Genomic DNA, 25,413 nt, shown 5'->3' with positions numbered 1-25,413 from the left:
ACGTGTAACAAGATGACTTCTGAGAACGTGGTACCTGATATTTCAGAAGAAGAAAACTCTTAAAAACGCTTTTCTTTTCGATCGCTCGAGTTATATATATACCCTTTACCTGCTACCAACCTTCGTAATAGATTCGAGAACAAGTTTGCACCAGGATACCGCATGTATACGAAAGCCCTGGCTCTACTCATTAGAAACATCGGTGATTCTATCTTTGGATTACTAGCCGTGGCCCTTTTAGTGGTACTGTCAGCAAAACAGCAAACCCAAGTGGTAGCCACCAATCCTCCAAGAGCATATGGTAGCCGTACGTAGTCTTTTTTGACACTTTTTTACATGTAGCCCTACCTATCAGCCTGAAACGTATACTAATCTTTATATTGAATAAGGATGTGTCTATGTGGATTACACCATATACTGCTACGGCGGATCGCAAAGCTACCTTGACGACTTTAATGTTGACCTTCAGGGCACGCAGCAGTTCTTTTCTTTGAATGTTTCAGGGCCAATCAATGCTGTCGATAATGCCTCCTCCTGGAGAATGATCGACCTTAAGGATCAAGCTATGCGACCAGAACCTAACATGTTCTTCTTTATGGATGCAATGGATACGCCAGAGCATAAGCTCTTTGTCATAAGCGGTGGTGCTGGATCAAGCTTTGGTGGGCCCGCACTTGTGAATCCACTGATATACTACGACGTCCAAACTCAGCAATGGAATAGTATTGATTCATCAAAAAATCGTACTCAAAGGTATGAAATCGATTACGGTCTTTGAGAATCTTAAGCTGATTATGTTCGCAATGATGATGATGACCAGGGTCTTAGGTTCAATGATATTCGACAAAGCTGGAAGCGGTGATCGATTCTTTGTGTGGGGTGGTGATAGGTGAACTTCAATGCAACACCAACAACATCACATTAGCTTAAAATTTATACGTAAAGGCAATTCCTTTTTTATGCAGATCTATGTACTATGTGGGATATCAAGATGGGACTTCAATAGACATGAACATGTCCATATTGACCTATAATGATGTAAGGAAGCACATCTAAGGGCGGCATGGAAACAGCAAACGTTGGTGTATTATTTACAAAGGACCTCCTATGCTATTGTAGTGGAGCTGGACATCACCGACAAATACCCTTCCAACCAATTCTCATTATGCTGTACGCCCTAGGACTCAACATGCAGCTGCACAAGGTGGAGATGGAAGGATCTATATTACAGGTGGTCTGCAAACAGGGGAAAATACCAGAACAGAGGAGAATAGCACCATCGGCTTATTAGTTTCGGCATCAATGGCAGAGACGCTAGTATACGATGTTAATACTGGTTGGAGCATTAAGCCGACCGTTGGAGACATACCAAGCCAGCGCATGTACCATTCCATGGTTCCTGGTGAGTTGTATGCGATCCATTAACAGCAGCAACAATCACCTCACGAAGGAACCCATAACAGCCGCTGATGGTAAATCCTTCTTTTGCTATGGCGGTTCCGATAGTAAGTGGATTACTCTCCATCTAAAAAAAAAGACCACGCTGACATGGTATCATTTGGGAAAGCATCTTCAATTTTGAGTAGAGATCATTTACCTGTACCAAATCCTGTGCACGATGTTGCCTATATTTTGGATATCTCTGATCCCGAGCGACTGGAATGGAAGAATGTTACCGATATTTTCATGAGAAGCATGGGATCGTCATCCTGGAACTCGGGGCGTTATCTTCGTTTCCTCCACTCTTGTAAGTATAATGTTGTACTACAACAATCGAATCTTGCCAATCCTAGATGCTTATTTCTTTTTTGCTATAGCTATTCTCTTGAACAACAAAAGCTTGTTCGTCCTTTTTGGTGCCAACAATCAAGATGTCCAAACAGATTTTTTCATCATTGATACCACAACCTGGAATCTAACCAATTCTTTTGATTGGATCACCGATACCAACAATCAATCTGGTGATAATGATAGGGCGTCAGCAGGTGATTCCATTTCAGGTGGTACTATAGCAGGCATCGTTATTGGATCGATTGCTGCCGTATGTATTATGGAATGTTACTGGTTCATGGACGTTGTTGATGTATGCTTACTTGACGTTGACGTTGTGTATAGGTTGCTATCATGATTGGTCTCGTTTCCTTAATCATCTATCGAAAGCGGAAAGCGAGCATGGACAAGCATAAACCAAATGTTGTCACCGCTAGCTATAATGATTCCAATAACCGAACACCAAACACATCTTCTTCACTAACTCTCGCCTTAAACCGCTCCTATAACATACCCTCAAATCCCAATGTACCCACCGTAAAACCCCATTCGGATGAGATTTTCAAGATAAAGGCTGTCAAGCCGGATGGCGAATAAACCCAATAATGCTATTACAAGAAGACTTGTGTTAAAAGTACGATGCATCCAGCTAAAAAGCCATTATCTGCAATAAGCATCACTCACTGGCGCTGTACACAATAAATAGACGTATTCATTTGTAGTTAATAGAGGACTTCTAACATCGGCTATTGGATCAACGCGATAACTTTATTTATGATTTGTCACTCACGAAACAAAGCAATGGTAGGTAGCTTTGAGCTTGTATTGTCTTGTATATCGGGGTGGGTAGGTGGTGGGATACCAAATATAGTCACCTGGCAATCAGCGACCGCCGCCCGCCGGCAGCGAATTTTACAGGCAAGCCGTGGTTCAGGCTATCCTCCTCTTTCAAACTCCCAACACCATGGTCAAGTTCATCAAGGCTGGTAAAGTAAGTATCAGGGGTGAACAAAGCGGCGTAGGATGAATGGATGGATAACGGATGAGGATGGATGAATACGATATCATGGGAGGGGGGAGGATATGCGGTGGTCGTCGACATGGCAACTCATTCTCTGTTCGTTTGCAACATTAGGTTGTTGTTCTCTTGCAGGGTCGTTACGCTGGCAAGAAGGCCGTTGTCGTTCGCAGTATGTATTCAACTTCCCTAATTCAATTCAACACTCGACGCATTGCCGAAAAAAAAAGAGACACACACACACATTCTTCGACTCCCATGATCGGCATTGCGATGCGACACACGCTACACTATTCCACCATGAGACGATTGTATTGAATGCGTTTATTTGAATAATAGACCACGATGAGGGTACCAAGGACAGACCCTATGGCTACGCTGTCGTTGCCGGTGTCGAGCGCACCCCCTTGAAGGTCACCCGTGCTATGGGTAAGAAGAAGGTTGCCAAGCGCTCCCGCGTCAAGCCCTTCATCAAGATCATCAACTACAACCACATGATGCCTACTCGGTAAGTAGTGCTGCTATCCATATTCCAAAAAGGGAGGAGTTCTTACATGGATCTATAGTTATGCTCTTGATCTCGATGCCATCAAGGGTACCGTTGCTTCCGAGACTTTCAAGGACCCTGCTCAACGTGAGGAGGCTAGAAAGGTAAGAAAGAGGATATTGTGTTGATGATGATGGTTCAATCATCTCACCTTGTATTTATAGGTCATCAAGAAGCTCTTCGAGGAGAGATATCAGACCGGCAAGAACAAGTGGTTCTTCAACAAGCTCAGATTCTAAGTTTGTTTGCTTGCTCGTTTGTGAATAAAAATCGATCTTGATTGATCAGTAACCAACAAATCACTCTATGCGATCAATGGCAGGATGTTTGGTATATATACTTTGGAGTGGATTAAAAAGACATGCATGTTACACGTGAAACGTCCACTTTGCAAGGATCATTGTTCTTTAGTATGAGCTACAGCGTAATCGAAATCCTTCTTTTCATCTGTACGAGGGCTGCTCAAGCGTTAAAAGTAGAGAGCATCGTGCATATTACAAAGTTGTCATTGTATCGTGGATCGCCAAAATGCTCCCCCCCCCATAGAATAGGGCATATACAATAAGCGTTTCATGAAACAGCATAGCATGTAGTTTGATCCAAAAAGGGAGTGAGTGAATCATGCACACAAATGGGGCCCACTTGCTGTCGCAGCATTGTTTATAAAAGCGAGCTTCATCATTGTTGATGCAACCTATGTATGTTGACAGATCACGTGTTCGTGCTCCGATCATGTGTGTTGAACGAGATCAGCATCGACGAGAAATAGGATGTATATCAATGGGTGACAAAGTCTCGACTTTTTTTGTTATCATTGCCTTGTAGGAATTATACACGATGAGCAAAACCATATGAAGCCTGAAACGGCGGAGGCGATTACTCAGTAACAAGATGATTACACCGCCAAAAACACCATATACGAATAGTACGTGCTCACGAAATGTGAAATGGGACACCCATTATCGGGCCAACAGCGATAATCAAGGTTTTGTTGTAGCACAGATAACCGCGGGATTGACCGATTGACGTGCAATATTCCACGAAGAATGGTTTCCATAGATACACGAGTTACTACTACTATGGGAAGAATGATGATCCATTATGATTATGATGATCATGATGCTACTATTGCAAAAGAACATGAATGCTACATAAAACACGTAAGGAAGAATGGGGGTTTAGGAATTATCAAAGAGGGATGTCAATTCTCACAAGCATCGTATATGGTAGCTTTTCGTGTCGAGGCAGCAGGTGATTGGAGGATAAGATACAAGCACAATGAAGGTACCAATCCTTATACTGCTACAGCTTACAAATAGGGCTCACGAGGCGTAACCAATCGGATTGATAGCTAAAGGAACTACATTACATGAAAGAGGGTTATGTTAACAGGATGACTACCATAGTTGAATGGAATAGACATAATGGATGATGATGTGGGGAAGTAGGAGGAGGGGGGAAACCTGTTATGGAGAAAAATGCAATGCCGAGCGGCTAATCACGGATAAGAGAGAGCAGCTAACTGATTGTGGGCTACGTCCCTGAGTCAGGTTGGCCACCACCACCAACCCACTTTACTCCGCAAATGGGGGTGCGCATATAAACCGACTTTCGCACGGCTCTTTTTTTGTGTGTCAAACGTCTCTTTTTCTTCTTTCTCCCCTCTCCGAATTGACAATGTTGTCTGCCATTCTCAAGTCGTCTTCTTTGAACCGGTAAATGAACTTGCCCATGGCTCGACCAAGACATGGTGTGTGGTTGAACGAACGCTCATTATGCTTTAAAACAGTGCCGCTCAGTCGCCGCTTGCCCGACGTGCCTTTTCTACAAACTTGCCTATGCTTCAACAAGCATCTCAAGTCAAGCAAACTTCTCAAGCACCCACTGTAAAGAACTTTATTCATGGTGAAATGGTCGAGTCTCAAGCCAACAAGTGGATCGAGCTTCATAACCCTGTAAGTTGTTATTGGTGCTACTATTCAATTTTTCCCCACGCTATGTCATCCCCCATGTTCCACTTACCGAAAATCTTCCCAATTCCCAATTCACAGGCTACCCAAGAGCTCCTTGGCCTTGTTCCAGAGTCAACCATGGATGAACTCAAGGAAGCTACAAAGTCGGCTGAAGCTGCTGCTAAGGAATGGAAAAAGACCACTGCCTTGCACCGTCAACGCGTCATGTTGGATCTTCAATACCTTATCCGCCAAAACATGGATCGTCTTGCTGAGAACATTGTACAAGAACAAGGCAAGACCTTTGTTGATGCCAAGGGTGATGTCTTCCGTGGCTTGCAAGTCGTTGAACAAGCCTGTGCTCTTACATCCCAATTGATGGGTGAAAAACTTACCGTGGCCAAGGATATGGAAACCTGTAAGTTAACAATCATTTATGATGAGTAAGCTTACCTAATGGCTGATTCAATCTCTTTGATTAGATATGTATCGTGAACCTTTGGTAAGAATCAATGGGGGAGTAGCACGTGATATGGGGTTTATTGACATGTGCTTTCTTTCTCTAGGGTGTTACTGCTGGTATTTGTCCCTTCAACTTTCCAGCCATGATTCCTTTGTGGATGTTCCCATTGTCGATTGCTGCTGGTAACTCCATGATCATGAAGCCCTCTGAACGTGATCCTGGCGCTATGATGATGCTTGCCGAGCTTGCTGCTGAGGCTGGTGTGCCCAAGGGTGTTCTCAACATTGTACATGGCTCCGTTGATTGTGTCAACTTTATCTGTGATGAGCCTGCCATCAAGGCCATTTCATTCGTCGGTTCGGATAATGCCGGCAAGCACATTTACACACGTGGTAACGCTAACGGCAAGCGTGTCCAGGCCAACCTTGGTGCCAAGAACCATGCCGTTGTGATGCCTGATGCCAACAAGCAAGCTGCTTTGAACGCTATTGCTGGTGCTGCCTTTGGTGCTGCTGGTCAACGTTGCATGGCTCTTAGCACCCTTGTGATGGTTGGTGAGACCAAGGAATGGCTCCCTGAACTTGCTGAACGTGCCAAGCAACTCAAGGTCGGCTATGGTATGGATCCTGAAACTGATCTTGGTCCCGTCATCACTCCTCAAGCCAAGGAACGTGCCGAGCGTCTTGTTCAAAGTGGTGTGGATGAAGGTGCCAATCTCTTGTTGGATGGTCGTGGTATTGTGGTCAAGGGTTACGAAAAGGGTAACTTTGTCGGCCCCACTATCCTCAGCGATGTCAAGACCAACATGGAATGTTACCGTGAGGAAATCTTTGCCCCCGTATTGGTGTGCTTGCAAGTCGATACCCTTGATGAAGCTATCGAGTTGATCAATGCTAATCCCTATGGCAACGGTACCGCCATCTTCACTAACTCGGGTCCTGTTGCTCGCAAGTTTGAACATGAAATCGATGTCGGCCAAGTTGGTATCAACAGCCCCATCCCTGTACCAGTTCCTCCCTTCTCCTTCGTAAGTTGTTACATACGCCAAAATGTGTGATCTCTATACTCATCATCATCTATCATATATAGACCGGTAGCCGAGGCTCCATCTTGGGTGACATGAACTTTTACGGCAAGAGTGGTCTCCACTTTTACACCAAGCCAAAGACAGTGACCGCTTTGTGGAGAGAAGCTGATGCTACTCACTCTCGTTCCAGCGTCGCCATGCCCACCATGTAAAATAGCCCTGTTTTCCCACGACTCATCTCTCCCTTTATCCTTTTTGCATTCCACGCTTTATAACATTAGTTTCCATCACAAATGGATCGATAAATTGTATGCGTAAAAATTACGTTAGATATCTCAATCAGTGTCTTTTTGTATACTACGTCGTCGCCATGGACAACCAATTGCTGTTCCTATGTATGTATCTAGGCAACCCAAATTCATTGGCAACAACTTTTACCACCTCGTTCTAAACGATCATCATCCATCTATGGATGTATGTATGTATGTAGATGCCTTCAATATCCTTGCTCTCCTTTGAGATGATATGCGATTCATGAACCGAAAATAACACGATTCCATCCCCTATATCCCCTGGATCAAATACGCATCTTGTCATTCTGTCATTGTGTGTGCGTATAGAGCACATCATGTGGGAGGATCGTACATGGCGGAGTAGCACTTTTGCATTATGCAAGGTCTAATGATGATCATTCCGTAGTCGCTGTATAGCCATTTTTTGACCATTCTCTCTAATTCAACTGTACCCAAAAAAAAGAGTCTAATACAACATTGCATGTACTAGACATTATTCCGTTTCAGGGGCCATCAATCAGGGGCGGGGGACGTAGCACGTTGTTTTTCTCTTTGTGCAGTAGTCATAGTGTAGCAGCAGCAGCATTGATAGGCAGAGTGAGTGATAGAGTATAAGCAGTGGCAACCTCCTGTAATGTCTTTTTATATTCCATCCCAGTAATAATGATTTGCTATTTCTTCCCCTCGAGTCCGATTCATGTTTTGTGATTTTTTACTTCTTTTTCCATTGCATATCCTCTACTTCTTTCCCTTACTACTCGTAGTGTACATATGATATGGATGCCACTACCACTACGACAACGACGACAACACATAACAACACGGCCAATGCTCAAGAACCACCCACTTTTATCAGCCATCCAAGAGTACCAACAAGCGCCTTTGGCCCGGCCACTATCACTATCATTGTTGCCTTGGTCCTGATCACATGTTGCATCCTTCACTGTCATCGTGTACAATACACTGTTCGTTCCCGGAGGTGGATGAAGACCACATCACCATCCACTGTCGTCGCTCACAATACATCATCAACAGCAACACCACTACCACTACCACGATCCAATCATAATAGTAATCCACATTTTGCATTGCAGCAGCATGGTGAACAATGGGATGATGAGAAATATCAACAACAGCAAGCTATACAGCAACCACAACCTGTCATGATTAAATCACACGGATAAAGCAAAAGGGAAAAGAAAGTAATAATGTGTGTGCAGATCCAGGGTTTCATTTTGATGCGTCATGTCGAAAAAGGAGAGAAAATCGTGCATGTGTGTGATGTGTGTTATCATCCTGAATAATTCTTGGGTATTTACAATGATGATGAAAATTCAAAAACAGGGGAGGAGATGGTGTATGTATATATATCATCATGAAGAGTCATTGTCGCTATGGGGTGGTTGTTGTTGTTCATTACTACAAGTACTGCCAGTAATTGAATCGTGAGGAGAAGCAATTTCATTATCTCCATCAGGTGAAAAGAAAGTAATTTCCTCCGCCTCCTCCTCCTCCTCCATTGTGGTATCATTGTGCCTTTTCGCTTGTGGAGAATAGGTAGTAGCAGTAGTAGCATCCTCGGCTCCAAGGTGGATCAGCTGTGCATCTTCAAACGATAAAGGACTTTGATGATCAACACTAGTGGTAGTAGCAGGTGCATCTCCACTTGAGGAAAGTCGCATTCCAGGGCTGGTGCCAAGATATTGAGTGGGTGTCGATGGTGAAAATGACGTCTTCATTGCACTGGATAGATTATCTTGATAACCAATGTTAACAAAATGAACAGAGTATGGGTGTTCACAAGACCTACCTTTGAGCTCATTCAATGCATTATCCAATGCTTCACCTTCTATCCTTCCTTCTTTACTTGCAATGGCAATACTGGTCTTGCCCACTCGATTCACACGGATGTTATAGGGTTCTGGGATATCACGTTTGAAATCAAGGATTGTTGTTTCTGGTATCATGCCCTCGTTGAGTTGCTCTTCGACGACCTTTTTGTCACCACCAGAAAAGACATGCATGCTGAAACCAGGTGTCATCCATATAGGTTGCTGTTCCATATTATTGATGTCATAGGTTGTGATTTCTGCACAAGATAACCACCCATGTGCTGCTGCTGCCGCTGTTGTGGTGGTGCTGTTTTTTGATGATGATGATATGGTCTTGACGAGGAGGAGAGGTTGTTTGACTTGAGCCCAATCAGGATAGCGAGCCACATGCCATTCAGCCACATCACTTTGTTTGGTAACAAGCTCCAACCTCTCAACAGCACGCCCATGTTCACGTGTTCGTACCAGCGTCTCAGTCATGCAACATCGATGTAATGTCAAAATACCATCCGGATGAATTGAAAAAAGATCGCGATGGGCCACGGCCAAAGGACGATCCTCTTCATCTTCCTCTTGTTGTTGTTGTTGCTCCTCATCAAACCCAAATATACGTGCATCATCACTCCATCGACGACGTCCCATAGCTGCATCCATCATACCCTGACCAAGCTGATTGGCTTGATTCTTTAACCATGGCAATCCACTATAGACTGATGAGGATTCTTTTTGATGACGATGATGATGATAGGGTATCTTTGTGACAGGTAGAAACAAAGTAGCAAGTCGTACAGCTGAATCACAACTCCAAAAAGGTGGGCTTGATAATGCTGATAAAAATGGTGGTGGTGGAGGAGGCGTGATGGGAGATTCAACACCATTGGTGGTGTTGTAAGTATAAGAGGAGGATCGATTGTCCACGTGTCTATTGCTGTCATGAATGTTGCTCTTGGATTGCATAGGATGTCTTTGTTTGATCCGCACCATGGGACCAAGAGATACAGGCTGCTAAAATAGCATTCAATCAATAACACCGCCGCATAATACACATGATCCCACAATGACATTACCGAAACGTGTTTCCAACCATCCAATGTCGTCAAAAAGTTATGCTTTGGATTCAACACCTTGGATTGAGCATGGCCGTGAATTTCAGGTTGTCCACCATAAGGATTAATAGCATAAAGATGAGTCGTTCCTTTGGTCGTCGTGACAGCACACCATAGTGAATCGGTTGCAAATCGGGCATCAGTGACTTGGGCATCAGTAATTCCACGCGATAGCTTGTAGATGACCTTGTTCTCCATCAATGAATAAACATGAAATGTGTGTCCTTGGCTGGATGCAGAAAGTAAAAGCGTGCCGGATGGGTCGAATGTGAGATTGGTGATTGGATGTGTGTGGGGTCGAAAATGAGCAACAATGGGGGTGCCTTGATGTGAGGATGATGATGATGCCTTATCACCCGAAAGATCACGTATCATGACCTGCATGATGCATATTTGATTAGCTCCATGCGCTCAAACGCTCTATCTTGATTGGATGTACATAGGACTTACCATCCCTGAAGGTAAGGATCGTTGTTGAGTACTACTACTACTACTAGCACCATCAAACGATCCACTGCTAATGCTTCCAGTTGTTGCTGCACGTCGATGTTGTTGTTGCTGAAATGCCATATCAAGTGATGATGATGGTGATGGCTCTTGTTGATTAAAGTAATTGGAAAGCGATTGATATCCATATTCGCCCAAAGATCGTACACCACTGACGACTTCTTTGGCAATACCCCTCGCTGCGTCCTTCATCATATCCTTGTCGGTCATATGAACAAAAAAGTTGCCAGAGCGATCTTCTTTAAATGGAACTTCAGTTGTCGTTGCATATGCCAAATAACGAGAGCCAAGGCTGTAGACAGGTCCACCACCACCAGCACCATAACATGCAACATCAGTGAGGGGTGAGCATACTGGTTCAAGCGTGTTGTTTGAGAGGATGTGTAATGTGCCGGTGGTTGGTGGTGGTGGGAGGCGCTCTTTGATGCTGTCACTGTTGCTGATACACCCCTATTAGCCATATGAGTAAAGCGGTTCTCTTCATAAGGGAATGTATGTATGTATGCATACCAACACGATATGTCGATTGTTGCTTTGTATGCTCTTGATACAAATACTCTCGTCGTCTCCCACGTGTTGAAACTCCCGTATGAATTCTTGAGTATGTAACGAATAGAAGCGTACAATGGTGGTGGTGGTGGTGGTGATGATGTCATGATGATGATTGTTGTTGTCGCATCTGGAATGATAAGATATATAAGAAATACGTATTATAATGGTTGCATAGCAATACTACTTACACTAGGGCCAACAAGGGTCGTTCCTTGGAGAATTGATCGTCGTCAATTTCAGGATGCCACAGAATGTGCATGAATTTCACTTTTCCCAGCTGTGATTGTCGCACTGAACATGCCTCGTGTATGTTATCGAGATTCGTCACATCCCAAAGTTGAAATCCATCTTCATATCCCATCAATAGAAATGCACTAAGCACATTGATTAATTGGATGATGATGTTGTTGTTGTTGATTTATAATATGTTACCTTGATGCTCCGTTTCCCTGTACTTGTTGAAATGATGCATACGTCACCTTTTCATGTTCTGATGATGTTGTTGTACTATTATCTTCATGCTGTTCGTGGGTTGTAGTAGATGATGGAAAGGGAGTCGGTTGTTGTTGATTATATCCACCACCACTGTATCGCTTCTTCTGGAGATTGGAAGTAACATAAAGAGATAGCCATGATAAACCGGAAGATAACGATTCAAGAGAAGTTGGATCCCTGGATACATGAGCCTGTGTTAGTTTACATGCAAATACAGGTCTCTCTCTCTCTCATAATCTGCGTCACCTCAAGAGCTTGGCCTCTGCTCGTACACCACCTTCGTTTTCAGTATCATGGTTGTTCATGTCACAAAGTCAAAGGAACCAAAGCACAACAGCCCAAAGATAGACAACCCGTGTCAATGGAGTTGAATGTGCAGTAGATGGAAGAAGAGAATGGAGCAATCAAGGAGATTGGATGAGTGGAATGGGGTAAATAAAGGTTGCCAGGTAGCAGGTTGTACACCCGTCAAGGATGATCTGTCGTAAGAGGGAAGAGAAGGTAGAAAGATTTATGCAGCTGGATCATGCGTGTAAATTTGACCCTCAGTCATCATGGTGCCCATTGACCTATATCACTCTCCCCAACACTCATCCCACACGCCCCACATAGACACACTCATTAGCATTATTGCTTTGGTTTGTAAAAATAGTAATAGCAGTATAATAAAGATACAACAATGATCACTTTTTACAATGAAAATGATTACGATGGATGATGCGATTGATAAACATTGACTACTACTACTACTACCATCACAATGACAAGATTAAAGGCGGGCGGATCACATGACTCAAGCAAAAGGAAGGGTTAAAAAAAAAAGATGTAAAACAATCTGTCGATCTGAGATCCTAAGGGCAAGATGCATTAGTCAATAGCCCGACGGGTTGTTTCAGCATTGTCGAATCGTGGCGGAGATAAGGATGGTGCCTTTGATATTCGCCTTTTGACATAGGTGAGCACGCAATTTTGAGTGGCTCTTAGTGGTTGAATTGAACCCGATGGCGTGCTGCCCAATCAGTGAGATGCTTTTATTATATTTTATTTGTTTGTTGCAAGCAAATCTTCCTCCTCCACACATCTGTCTCTTTCATCTATACCATCATCATGTTCGCTTCGACCGCCTTGATCGCAGCACTCGTCAAGAGCAAGGCATTCCCAACGAACAATGCTCACGCTGGCAAACCTCTTCAGCTCTCACGTGAAGCTGTTGAATCCGTCGCTGAACAATTAAAGAGTTCTTCTACTATCACTGAAGATGCAGCATCCACCGCTGGCAGCCAAACCACCATCGTTGACGAAGAATCAGCTCTTCAACTTCAATCTCGTATCAAGAACGCCATCGAAGTCTTGTTCCGCAACAACGAAAACGTACGCTTGTTGGATGCCAACCATGCTGTCGATTATGTCGCCTATGGCTTGTCGGATCTCGTTTTTGTGTATCCCGGTCATGCTGGCAACTATCTTGGTCATCAACTCAAGGAGTGGCAAGCATCCATCCGCAACAGCCAAGGCGATCTTGTCAAGGTGATCGAAATGGAAACAAGAGCCGGTGCATTGCAAGCTGTTCAGGGCGCTATTGAGAACAACACAAAGACAGCTTCAGTGCTTACTTCTTCTCAAGCTCTTTTATCCATGATCCCCAACATCCACGCTCTTGCTCTTGCTCGTCAACCTGTTGTATTCCATGTGGGTGCTTTCTCAGTCGATGAGAACTTGGTTGCTTATTCTCAAGTGGATGCTGTCCTTGCTGCTCGCAATTCGGGTGCCATTGTTCTCTCTTCAAGCAACGTTCAAGAAGCACATGATATGGCTATTGCTGCTCATCTCATTGCCAAGGCTGCTGGCTTACCCGTCATCCACTACTTTGATGGTGCTGCTTCTGATATTCAAAAGGTCTCTCTTTATTCATATGAAAAGTTGGCTTCGCTTTCTACTACTACCTCAGCTGCTAATGGTGGTGATGCTTATGCTGTCGTTGAAAGTGTCCTTGGTCAATTTGGTTACAAGGCCTTTGAATATACCGGTGCTGCTGATGCCGAAACCGTTTTGGTATCCCTTGGTGCTTCGGTTGCTTCAGTATCACATGCTGTTCAACGTGCTGCTGCCAACAAGAACAACAAGGTCGGCTTGGTAACGGTGCGTGCTTATCGTCCTTGGTCCGAAGCTGGTTTCATTGCCAGTTTGCCATCCTCCACACGTCATGTCGTTGTCCTTGAACAAACCGATGGCTTGTTTGCATTCAATGGTCCTCTCTTTTTGGATATTGCTGCAGCCATCCGCTTTGGTTCCTTGGCTCGTCAAGCTCGTCCTCGTCTTGTTACTGCCCAAGCTAGCACATTTGGTCACCTTGGTGCCGCTCATATCCCTCTCATTGTCAAGGAGGCTGAAAGCAAGACCTTTGTCGATTTGGCATCTGAAGAATTCTTGCAAGTACAAAACGAGGATGTTGTTGTTGAGGACGGCGCCATCTTTTGGGATCTTGAACAAGACGGCAGCGCTGATGCCGCTACCCATATCGCTCATCTTTTGCATCAAGACAAGAAGGATATCACTTTGCAATCAGCACGTGATGCATACCGCGTGGGTGGTGCTGTTATCAACTCTCGTCTCAACCAAAATGTCGACAGCAAGTCTGGATTCATTGGCGTTCACAACATTGCATTGACCAAGGAGTACGATATTTTGGCATCGGCTGGCAAGAAGGCTACCTTGGTGGTGAATGGTCCTTGGAAGCATGGCGAAGAGATCGAAGGACAATTGACAAACGAGTTCAAGCTGGCATTGACTCAACTCGACATTCAACTATACACTTTGGATGCTGCCTCCATTCTTGAGCAAGTTGGTTTGCATCGCAAGTCGAGCCATGTCATTTGGGAAGCTGCCTATTTAGTGTTGACTCAACAACAACAAGCCAAGGAGGCCACCAAGCGTCTTGCATCCTTGTACTATGAGTTGGACCCTGCTGTGGCTGAGGATGATCAAGGCAACAAGCGTGAGCTCTATTCTTTGGTGGATGAAGTCCTTGAATCCGTTGCCAAGCAACTTGTGCGTATCGAGTTGTTGCCTCCATGGACCATTTTGGAAGTGAGCGATAAGGTGTTGCCTACTCGTCCCATTGCACGTGCCGTCGTTGATGAGGAGGAAGCTGCTGTTGACAGTGACGCTGCCACTGCTGTCGATGAAGGTGAACAAGAATTGGGTCAAGTTGGCAAATGGCATCAAGCTGCCTGGCAAGTCATGTTCAAGGAAGCTTATGGCACTGAGTCTGCTGTGAGACCTGATTTGCATGAGAACACCTACTTGATCAAGTTGTCCGAGAACAAGCGCTTGACTCCTACCACCTATGATCGTAACGTGTTCCATCTCGAGTTTGATACCACTGGTTCCAACCTCAAGTACGAGCTTGGTGATGCTCTTGGTGTGCATGGTCACAATGACTACGATGATGTTATTGCTTTCCTCGAATGGTATGGTCTCAAGGGTGAAGATGTGGTCACTGTCAACAACACCGATTTGGGCAAGAAGGAGACTCGCACCATTTTCCAATTGTTCTCTCAAACCTTGGATATCTTTGGTCGTCCATCCAAAAAGTTCTATGAAGCCCTTGCATCGTATGCCACCGATCCCAAGGAGAAGGAGCAATTGTTGTTCTTGGTGTCTTCTGAAGGCAAGGAGGAATACAAGAAGCGTGTCGATGATACGGTGACTTATGAAGACTTGTTGCGTGAATTCACCTCTGCCAAGCCCCCTGTGGAAGCTCTTGTCAACATGATCACCTCCATCAAGCCTCGTCACTACTCGATTGCCTCGTCTCAAAAGATGCATCCCAACTCTGTGCACTTGTTGGTGGTTGCTGTCGACTGGGTGAATGCTGCTGGCAAGAAGCGCTATGGCCAATGTACTCGTTATCTCGCCAACTTGCGAGTGGGCTCCGATGTCACTGTTTCTATCAAGCCTTCGGTCATGAAGTTGCCTCCTCTTGATGAACAACCTGTCATCATGGCTGGTCTTGGTACTGGTATGGCTCCTTTCCGTGCCTTCATTCAAGAACGTGCTATTGCCAAGGCTGCTGGTCGCAAGGTCGGTCCTATGGTCCTCTACTTTGGTTCGCGTTATCGCAGCATGGAGTACTTGTATGGTGAAGAACTCGAAGCTTACCACGCTGATGGCTTGTTGACGCGCATGGGTTTGGCATTCTCACGTGATGGCAAGAAGAAGGTCTATATCCAACACAAGATGATGGAAGATGCCGAGTTGCTCCATGATTACCTCGTCACTCGCAATGGTCACTTTTATCTCTGTGGTCCCACTTGGCCCGTACCTGATGTCAAGGATGCTGTTGTCTATGGTCTCAAGAACTTTGGTGGTATCGATGAGAAGGAAGCTGGCAACCTTATCGAAGAATGGAAGGAGAAGGAAAAGTACATCTTGGAAGTCTACTAATCACCCTCACATACTATCTACAATCTCCCTCCATATCATTTCATAATTCATGTTGTACAATACACACAATATACATTTCTTTGCGTTTATTACTGCATATGTTTCATCGGGCTCATTAATGATATTGGGTGAGGATGATTCCTAAAAAAAGAGTGTTGGATTGAAAAGTGCATAGAAGTCATAAATTGTGCTTTGAGTTTATATAAAGGATCAACGTTTATTATCAATGCCATGTGCAATACACTTTTACATGGATTATCCATTTGACAGGTAGAGTGGGGATTTGAGTGACAAAGGACGAGATTCCCAAAATGGGTATTACCAAATTAGGCCATTCCCTCCGAGGGGTACCTTGAGAGGTCCTTATACGATGAGCTACATCGATGTGCTGTCGCCGCTCAACACCCATCTCAATTCCTAATTGGGATTCACGTCCAAATTGGGCACTGAGCTACAGCTCGCTTTTCCCAGCCAAAATTGCGGACCACAGCGATCATGAGAGTGGCTCTTGAGAGGTATCCACTTCTCCTTCTTCCCCTAATATGGATGATCCAAACGAACAACATAAAGTGTGACGACGATACGTGGCCTTTAAAAACTTTTGTTTCTCTTTTATTCCTCGTTTCATTGAATCCAAGATGCTTAAAACTAACAACAAGCAACCTATTCCTGGCACGTCTGTTTTCTCGCTTGCTGAGTTACCTTCCGCTGACACGACCACCACTCTTGCTTCTTCAGGTACACCCTATAAACAAACACGTCATTCATGCAACTTACTTTAACGTGTAAATCGTAGATGATCAAACGCGTCATTCAAATCATGAAGATGGAGCCACTCATCATCCTGAGAACTCTGCGTCATCCAATGTTGAGAACGATGCTGCAAATACGACACCTCCTGTTCGCTGGGGACGAGAACGTACAGAGCTATTCATCGCCATTATGACTGAACAATATCCAAAGATGCTTCTGAATGATGATCCATCGGATGATCTCCCGATATGGCATGATGTTGATAGATTGTTTCGCGAGCGTATCGAAAACGAAGAAACGGGTGATGATCCTCAAGCATTCCTTTCCAACATCAACATGCGGCGGCTTCAGAAGAAATGGGATAAATTGATAGATCGATACATCGACTATCATAGCCGCAATAACATAAAGGGTGTTGGTGGTACGCATCCAAATATCACATGGCCCTATTTTGATGCGGTTGGCAAGGCTACCAAAGACGATCGCACGGTGTATCCAAGATATACGATAGAATCTCTGCGCCCTGACGGTACGAATGGAACGCATGTTACTATTCTGGAAATCGAAGATGAACCACCACAACAACAGCAACAGGAGGCGGATAATACACCTACTACTCGAAAACGCGGTCGTGATGACAATGACAATGACGACGACGACGACGTTATGGTCCCTCTCAGTCAGGTTCGCCGTCTACTTGAAGAATCCACCGGAAAGCAAGAACAAATGTTTGAGGACTTTCTCGCAAAGATGGAAGCCAGGAATGAAGAGGCCCATCGCATGTATCTTGAGAAATTGCTTGAAGTGGAAGATCGACACGATCGTGAGTGGAAAGAATTGATGAAAAGGCAAGACCGGTGTCATAAAATGCATATGGACGAACTCGAGCGGACGATCAGTGCTCTAGAAAAATGCTGCCAGGATGCTGGTATCCCCATTCCACCAAGTAAAGACATTGGCGATGAAGATGATAGCGATAAAAGAGATCCAACCCTCAGCAATAATGATAAGCAGTAAACCCGATCACCTTTGACACACATGTATATTACTACCATTCATCATCATCTCGCTCTTCTTTCTTTTTGATCCCCTTCTTTAAATTAAAATTCCAAGCTGCATACTACTACTACTTCCATCTTCTTAATCGATTGCTGTACGCCAATGGTATTGTCATAAACAACATGTTGTGCCTCCCCCAAGAAGTGCGTTTGGGATGCTACCTTTTCCATGGCTGGGTGGGTGGATTTATCAGTGATCGATGTGCCAGCTCCTTTGACCTGCTAGTATTCTAAGATGCTTGACCACTTTGTCACCTCATTCAATCACGACCTCCTTTTCTTGCATCGACAACAACTCCCACGCCCAGCCCACGTACATAAAAGCAATGTTGTTGTCATCATCACCATCACATCTCTTTTGCTTATTTGATTGCATCCTCCACCAAAAATGCCTTCCGGTACGTGTCAAGGATAGCTTGCTGTGTAATCCCATGCATTGAGGATACCCATTCAATGACCTTTGTCTCCTACGTAGTCCATCTTTGTTCCATCAACAATTGCTCTCATTGTTCCCTTTGTGACATTTGATCCCGTTTCCTGATGGGTCCTTTGTGATAGAAGTATGATAGATTATCATTTCTCCTCTTTCTTATTATTAGCTTCTTGTATTGATATCCATTGGAATAGTGATCCATTACCTAAATGGTCCATATCCCTCATACGTTTGCAAGAAGAAGAATACAACTTCAACCTTTTGTTGGCCCATACACCATACCAAGCACCAGCAACAGTTGCTTGGCTAGTGTGGTTGATGTTAATCCCACCTTGATCACCAACGATAAAGGTAACCTATCATTTGGCCGTGAACGTTTTTAGGGATCTCAGCCTAATGCATGCGCTTTATTACAGTGTACGGTACACTCATTTGTGGTATTCGCTATCGAAGAATATGGCGCTTTGTTACAAGTCATAGTAGCCAACAACGAAGCCGTGGGATTTGATGTCATCGCCATGGCCAGGAATGACATGGCGCGTCTTTGTCTGCAAGTTGGAAACATCACGTACCTACAGCGCTGATGGTTTTTCTTCTAAGTTCTATGAGAGTGACATTCATCAGGTAACTTTCTACGGTGTTACAAGACATGCATACCACGCTAAAACTGGTACATCAGCTCTGCTAGCCTCTTTGATAAAGATGGAATTGGGCAGCTCCGCGTTCCTGAAGGAGCATTCAGTTCGTACATCAGAAGGAGTGCGTGCAACAAAAAAGGTTGGTGCTGAAGACACCAGGATGAAACAATACTATATCGGCGGATCATCTATCAAGACGACAGCACGCTTCGCTGGAGACCTATCCTTGCCGATCCAGCTTTTGAAAGCACAATAGGTAAGTGACGACGATCAAAACCTTAAACCTTCATACTGAGCGTATGATATCAAATAGCGTGCTTTCAAATCTTACAATTGACTCCATACGGATGGGACAGCCAGCTCGTGGTACTGAATTCACCATTACTAATATTCGGCAAACATCAAGTGGTGCAGTGCGAGGATTACTATGGGTACAAGGCACAATTGCATTGTTGCGGTCATATACAAACTCACAAGCATCATGGGATGCATCATCACACGCGATCAAACACCACCCAATGTCCATACGTTTGGCGACACATACAACATTTTCATATGGCTCCAACAAGACGAGAACAACACATGCTTGCACTCGAAGCATTAATGCCAATGAAATACAACCAAGAGGCTATTCCTCTCGCAAGAAGAACAGCAGCATCATTGGATCATAGAGATTTACCGGGGAGACTACATGTAAATGAATCACTCTCTGAATAAACTCCAAAGGAGCGGGCGGGGTATTATGCCTTCCTCTCTCTCTATGCGAACTTGCTTGTCATCCCCACCATTTGATAATTTATTCTCACACTACTTCTCTCTTTGTCTTTTCACTCTTTCTCAATGGCGACACAAACTATCGCCAAGTCTCAGCAAAGCCCTGAAGCTGATCTTGGTACTCAATGGCCTGACATTCGACAACGAGCACGCTCAGCTACGTCTGACAAGCAGAGCACGACTTCAGACATAACAGCAAGAGACGACACCAACGACGACGACACCAACGGCTCACCAACGTCGACCAATGAGCAAGAAAAAGCACTGCTACGAAAACTCGATTGGCGTATTGTGCCTTGGATCTTTATTCTTTATTTCTTGAGTGTGGAGGATCGAGCCAATGTCGGTTACGCTATGACCATGAACAAACAAGAGGGCCATGATCTCGCCACCACAGCAGGGCTTACTGGTCAGGAAAACAATATCGGTCTTGGTTTGTTCTATGTTGCATACATTGTAAGCACAAGCTTCCTGTTGTGGATGGATGTATGTACTCAACTTTTGTTTGTTTCAAAAAGGTGTTCGAGGTCCCATCCAACTTGATCATGGCACGTGTCAACCCGGCTTATTGGATCGCTCGGATCATGATTACATGGAGCATCGTTACCGGTTGCATGGCAACCATCTCACAAGCATGGCATTTTTATTTGTTGCGGTTTTTGCTGGTATGAGGAGGATGTAGGAAGAGTGGGTGGATGTGAAAGGCACGTGTCACTGATTGCATATGGTATCATCATCCAGGGAGTGTTTGAAGCCGGCTTTTGGCCAGGTAAGAGGTCTCATGAATGTTGCATTACTTGTTTGCTGATGAAGTTGTGATTATATAGGAATCAGTAAGTGTATTCGATAGGCATGGATATGATAATGGCCATGGGCTGACAAAGGGACAACAGCTTACTATACCACTCTATGGTATCGACCCAATGAAATATCATCAAGAATCGGTGTCACCTACTTGGCTGGTCCTGCATCAGGTAATGATTTGGTTATGGCAGTTAAAAAGTGGTGGTTGACGTACGTTTGCTATTAGGTGCATTTGGTGGTTTGATATCTGCTGCTGTACAACTCATTGATACCCGAGGAAATCTATATGGATGGCAATGGTAGGTTATGGTTATTCTTCCCTATGGTAGCGATGTATGAATGATGTATCCCACCTAGGCTTTTCCTCATCTCCGGTGTGATTTCAGTCATCTTTGGCGTGGCCACCATCTTTTATTTACCATCCAAGCCTGAGACGAGCAAGCACTTTTTGACCGAAGATGAACGTCTCTTGATCCGTGAACGACTTGCATTAACAGAAGAAGAAGCAGCCATCGAAGACAGCAACGAAGATGAAAAGAAAAGGAATATCTTCTCAAGTGGTGACCTAGCTGAAGTGAAACGCCAATTGATGGATTACAAGGTGTGGCTATTTTGTGTGCTTTACTTTACACCGGTGATGGCAGCTACCTCTCTCGGCTACTTTATTCCCAAGATTGTGCAAGAGATTGGTTCATACACCTCGATCGAAGTCAGCTTGATGAGTATTCCACCCTATGTATTTGGCGGTATCATGGTGTACGTGCTCACTCGGTGCAGCGATCATTTTCATGATCGTGGATGGTTCATCATTGGATGCTCAACAGCAGCCTTTGTGGGATTTTGTATTCTCAGCTTTGCTGGTCCTCTTGGTGCTCGTTATTTTGGATTGATGGTGGTTGCTGGTGGTACTTACCCCACTGTTCCTCTGGTAATTGTCCGATGGTATAGGGTGAAGACCAGCGATGAACTAAAATCACTTTTACGTTGATAGAGCATGGCATGGACGGCCAATTCAAAGGAAGACGGTGTAGCGGTGGCATCCGCAACGGGTATCGTTTCTTCAGTCGCCAACTTTGGAGCCTTGATTTGTACTTTTGCACTCTACTCGGGATGGCCATCAGACGCTCCTCGCTATGTAGGCTCAAACATGATCAACGGTGGTGCAATGCTGCTGGCAGCATTATCAGCAGTCATCCTCAAATTGAATCTGCATAAACTCAACAAGCAAATGGAGGAACATGAAGAGAACTCTGGAAAGCGTAAATACCTCTTGTAAAAGAACACTGTACTTGATATTATTCTAGTTCTATGTGCTAATTATAGAAAGCATTCATCTGATTTTGATATACAAATTATCCATGTAATAAAGGAATGAATAGAGAAGTCTCAAAAGTACATGATAACCATATATTTATCCATTCAAATACAAAAAGTACGAGGTTTAAGGAGGATCTATTTTACACGCACACTGCTTACAAGTGACTCTCCAAGGTACGCATTGACCACTTTTCAGCGGACTCGTCATTGATTTCCAAAGCAGAAGCAAGTACGTCCCAAATATGCTTTGCGTATACGAATGTGATATCTTGCTTTACACTTTCTGGTACATCGGATTCAACATCCTTGCGATTCTTGTGGCACATGATAATCTTGCGAATGCCTGCTCGATGGGCAGAGATCACCTTTTCTTTGATACCACCAACAGGGAGCACTTGTCCACGCAAGGAAATTTCACCTGTCATTGCTGTTGTGGGCTTGACGCAATAGCCTGAGAAAAGAGAGACTAACGCACTCACAAGTGTTACACCTTTAAAAGAACCATTGTTGTCAGTGAGCTGTCACCATCGGTAAATTCCACATGTAATGATTATTACCTGCACTAGGGCCATCTTTTGGAACAGCACCTCCAGGGAAATGGATATGCACGTCATAATTCTCAACGATATTGGTATGCTTGGTGGGTGCGATCTTGAGTGCATATGCATGTGCTTTTACCCATGTCAATGCGATTTGTGCTGATTCCTTGATAACATCGCCCAATGAACCTATTGATGATCCATGTTAGTACTCTCAATGGATGGCAACAATAACTCTATATAATACGTACCGGTCAACTGCAATTCTCCTTTGCCTGGCATCTTTGTCGCTTCCACAAACAAGATTCCACCATTACCACTACCAGAGTACGCCAATCCAGTGACAACACCCGGATAGGGTTCACGTTCAGCGACCTCTTTCTCGAAAACAGCAATCTAAATTTGAATTGTAAGCTTCCCACTCCAATAAAAAGTGTGTGTGAGGGAGGTGACTTACGCCTAGGATGTCTTCGAGATCACTCAGCTTGACTTCAGGATTGTATTTGTCCATTGTACCGGTCTCTTGAAAATCTGCCAATTCAACACATTTTGCTCGCACCACGGAGGCAATAGTACGCTCCAAACTACGCACACCACTTTCCCGGGTATAATTCTCAGCAATCTTGAGTAGGACTTCATCAGCCATAGTCACTTGGTTAGGCTCCAATCCGTGTGCTTTGATTTGTTTTGGGAGTAAATGTGAGCGAGCAATGTGAAGCTTCTCCTCAAACGTATATCCATTAAGGTGAATAACCTCCATGCGGTCTAATAGGGGGCCTGGGATAGTCTCCAAAGAATTGGCAGTGGCGAGGAACAACACATTTGATAAGTCGAATGGGATGTTGAGATAATGATCAGAGAAGCTGTTGTTTTGTTCAGGATCCAAGACTTCCAAGAGTGCAGCAGCTATACGATGATCGATCATTAGTTACAATAGCCTTTGGGTTGTTCATGGTCGTTTACGACGTACCTGGATCACCATAATATGTTGAATGTACAAGCTTATCCACCTCATCTATTTTTAGAAGTGGATTAGAGCGCACGGTTCATTATCACGTGCTCTCATATACACTTACCAAGCAAAAAGAGTGGGTTATTCACGCCACATTTCCGCAACCCTTGAACAATCAACCCTGGCATAGCGCCAACATAGGTACGTCTATCCATCAATGAATAAATAATCCATTCCAAAGGACGAGAACCACAACAACATACCTGTGACCACGCATGTCAGCCTCATCTCTTACACCTCCAAGCGAAACTCTGTGGAATTCTCTGGATAATGACGTTGCAATGGAACGGCCAAGGGATGTTTTACCAACACCAGGCTATTATAAAAGATAAGGCATTGCTCCGTACACTGGATAGCTTGTTCCCCCCCCCCCACACACACACACTTACGGGTCCAACAAGGCAAATAATGGGTGCCTTAAGATCTCCCTTGATCTTGATAACGGAAAGATACTCGATGATTCTCTTCTTGACATGATCCAACCTGAGTAACATCCAAAGTTAGACTCGCATAAAACATGTGGATGAAAGAAAAACACAACTTACCCAAAATGATCATTTTCCAATTGTTGTTTAGCACGTTGAATATCAATCGTTTCATCTGTCTTCTTCGACCATGGCAGGTCTGCAATCAATTCGAGATAGTTGCGTATGACGGACCATTCGCTGGATGATGGTTGTAGCTTTTTGAGTCGTTTGAGTTCTCGTTGCGATACGTTGGCAGCTTCTTGAGGAAGGTTGGCTTCTGTCAATCGGCGGGTCAACTGGGCGATATCATCTTCATCCTTGCCACCTGCAGATCCTTCGCTTTCACCAAGTTCCTTTTTGATGGCTTCAAGCTAAATGAGGGTTCACACGCATTAATTTATCCATTGCGTAATCAGAAACCAATTACGGAATCTCACCTGTTGGCGGAGGTAAAACTCGCGTTGACTCTTGTTGAGCTTGCCTTCGATGCTTGAATGGATTTGTTCAGAGATCTTGAGCACCTAAATGATGAATGATGTGAGTAACAACAGCCTAGTATGATATATATATAAAATACATACATGTAATTGTCGAGTCATCCATTCAGTCATTTTGGTCAATCGTTCCTTTGGATCTGTATTGGAGAGCATCCACAACTTCTCATCAAAGGAAGTTTCAATGATGGAAACAAGCATGTCGGCCAACACCAAGGGAGATACATTGTCAATGAGCTTTGCAAGTTGATCCACGAGCGAGTCTGGCATTTGAAGATCACGCATCTTGGTCAAGAATTCACGGCAAAGCGCCTTGAAAGCGATCGTTTCATCACGCAACTTGTCGTCGATCTTGATTTCCTTTGTGGGCTTCTCAATGTATTTGACTTTGGCAAGCATATTGGCATCATCCTGGATAATACGATCCACATGGATACGAGCCACACCTTCGATAAATACGGATACAACGCCAAGCCCAGATCTCTGAACACGAAGGATACGAGCTGCACAGCCATATTCACACAAGCGTTCCTTTTCACCCTTCTTGACCAAAGCAACAGGCTCTGACTCTTCATGATCGTCCTTTTTTTTGTTGTTGCCTTGAACGACCACGGCTTTCTCTTCTGTCAACGTGTTGGCTTGGGTATCGGCTGCTGGAAGAGGCTTCAAGGGCACACATGCGAGATGAGCTCCTTTACGTTGGTCTGCAGTACGGAAATGACGGCGGGTCAAAGCGGATGCATCTCTGCCTCTCATGGAGATCTTGAGGACGACAGCTGGTAAAAGCACCTTCCCATCCAGTGGTATAATAGGAAGCGTTTCTGGGAAATGTGACATGATAAGTGGAATGAAAGAAAAAGAGACGAGCAAGAGTGAGTGAGTGAGTGGGTGGGGTTTGTCAGCTAAGATAACTCCAAAAACGGCATGTGATCGGGATTGCGTGCTTCCTTTCCATGGATTCATGCCGTCATGGAAACAAGGCCTTTTTTAATAGTCATTGTTAGCGTCTACCATCATCATCTTCTTCATTTATCCTTTGTCAACATTGCCTGCTTGATATTCTTTGTTATCCCCCTTTCTTTTACAATAAATGGAATACTGTGGAATCGAATGTAG

The 25,413-nt window shown here is 44.3% G+C and overlaps 9 protein-coding genes across 9 annotated transcripts; 7 read left to right on the top strand and 2 right to left on the bottom strand.

Annotated features, from left to right (window-relative positions):
- Positions 1–12: 12 nt before the first annotated feature.
- Positions 13–2,367, top strand: O0I10_001170 (uncharacterized protein; the record flags this gene model as incomplete). Its single annotated transcript, XM_058481267.1, has 10 exons — positions 13–30; positions 145–307; positions 390–753; positions 821–889; positions 966–1,038; positions 1,120–1,402; positions 1,464–1,505; positions 1,568–1,747; positions 1,818–2,041; positions 2,116–2,367. The coding sequence occupies 10 exons, from the start codon at positions 13–15 to the stop codon at positions 2,365–2,367; spliced, it is 1,668 nt and encodes a 555-aa protein (XP_058347905.1).
- Positions 2,368–2,734: 367 nt separating this feature from the next.
- O0I10_001169 (uncharacterized protein) lies at positions 2,735–3,574 on the top strand (the record flags this gene model as incomplete). Its single annotated transcript, XM_058481266.1, has 5 exons — positions 2,735–2,761; positions 2,906–2,960; positions 3,128–3,296; positions 3,355–3,439; positions 3,500–3,574. The coding sequence occupies 5 exons, from the start codon at positions 2,735–2,737 to the stop codon at positions 3,572–3,574; spliced, it is 411 nt and encodes a 136-aa protein (XP_058347904.1).
- A 1,438-nt stretch (positions 3,575–5,012) lies between these two features.
- Positions 5,013–6,989, top strand: O0I10_001168 (methylmalonate-semialdehyde dehydrogenase (acylating); the record flags this gene model as incomplete). The annotated part of the gene is made up of 6 exons (XM_058481265.1): positions 5,013–5,050; positions 5,125–5,290; positions 5,387–5,705; positions 5,770–5,789; positions 5,854–6,777; positions 6,840–6,989. The coding sequence occupies 6 exons, from the start codon at positions 5,013–5,015 to the stop codon at positions 6,987–6,989; spliced, it is 1,617 nt and encodes a 538-aa protein (XP_058347903.1).
- Positions 6,990–7,846: 857 nt separating this feature from the next.
- O0I10_001167 (uncharacterized protein) lies at positions 7,847–8,254 on the top strand (the record flags this gene model as incomplete). The annotated part of the gene is made up of 1 exon (XM_058481264.1): positions 7,847–8,254. One exon carries the CDS (start codon positions 7,847–7,849, stop codon positions 8,252–8,254), a length of 408 nt encoding a protein of 135 aa, XP_058347902.1.
- Positions 8,255–8,443: 189 nt separating this feature from the next.
- Positions 8,444–11,867, bottom strand: O0I10_001166 (uncharacterized protein; the record flags this gene model as incomplete). The annotated part of the gene is made up of 8 exons (XM_058481263.1): positions 8,444–8,826; positions 8,881–9,907; positions 9,970–10,386; positions 10,459–10,965; positions 11,026–11,194; positions 11,256–11,441; positions 11,500–11,739; positions 11,809–11,867. The coding sequence occupies 8 exons, from the start codon at positions 11,865–11,867 to the stop codon at positions 8,444–8,446; spliced, it is 2,988 nt and encodes a 995-aa protein (XP_058347901.1).
- An 802-nt stretch (positions 11,868–12,669) lies between these two features.
- On the top strand, positions 12,670–16,008 carry O0I10_001165 (uncharacterized protein; the record flags this gene model as incomplete). Its single annotated transcript, XM_058481262.1, has 1 exon — positions 12,670–16,008. One exon carries the CDS (start codon positions 12,670–12,672, stop codon positions 16,006–16,008), a length of 3,339 nt encoding a protein of 1,112 aa, XP_058347900.1.
- Positions 16,009–16,646: 638 nt separating this feature from the next.
- On the top strand, positions 16,647–17,778 carry O0I10_001164 (uncharacterized protein; the record flags this gene model as incomplete). Its single annotated transcript, XM_058481261.1, has 2 exons — positions 16,647–16,746; positions 16,805–17,778. 2 exons carry the CDS (start codon positions 16,647–16,649, stop codon positions 17,776–17,778), a joined length of 1,074 nt encoding a protein of 357 aa, XP_058347899.1.
- A 1,952-nt stretch (positions 17,779–19,730) lies between these two features.
- Positions 19,731–21,744, top strand: O0I10_001163 (uncharacterized protein; the record flags this gene model as incomplete). The annotated part of the gene is made up of 8 exons (XM_058481260.1): positions 19,731–20,120; positions 20,183–20,329; positions 20,406–20,433; positions 20,492–20,497; positions 20,558–20,638; positions 20,695–20,767; positions 20,826–21,396; positions 21,460–21,744. 8 exons carry the CDS (start codon positions 19,731–19,733, stop codon positions 21,742–21,744), a joined length of 1,581 nt encoding a protein of 526 aa, XP_058347898.1.
- A 196-nt stretch (positions 21,745–21,940) lies between these two features.
- O0I10_001162 (ATP-dependent protease La) lies at positions 21,941–25,134 on the bottom strand (the record flags this gene model as incomplete). The annotated part of the gene is made up of 11 exons (XM_058481259.1): positions 21,941–22,275; positions 22,343–22,513; positions 22,576–22,720; positions 22,782–23,230; positions 23,295–23,339; positions 23,401–23,483; positions 23,540–23,652; positions 23,726–23,819; positions 23,882–24,174; positions 24,241–24,324; positions 24,385–25,134. 11 exons carry the CDS (start codon positions 25,132–25,134, stop codon positions 21,941–21,943), a joined length of 2,562 nt encoding a protein of 853 aa, XP_058347897.1.
- Positions 25,135–25,413: the final 279 nt, after the last annotated feature.

Source organism: Lichtheimia ornata (assembly GCF_029851405.1).
Source record: "Lichtheimia ornata isolate CBS 291.66 chromosome Unknown scaffold00003, whole genome shotgun sequence".
In the NCBI taxonomy this organism is placed as follows: Eukaryota; Fungi; Mucoromycota; class Mucoromycetes; order Mucorales; family Lichtheimiaceae; genus Lichtheimia; species Lichtheimia ornata.
This window is presented reverse-complemented; position numbering and strand designations above follow the sequence as displayed.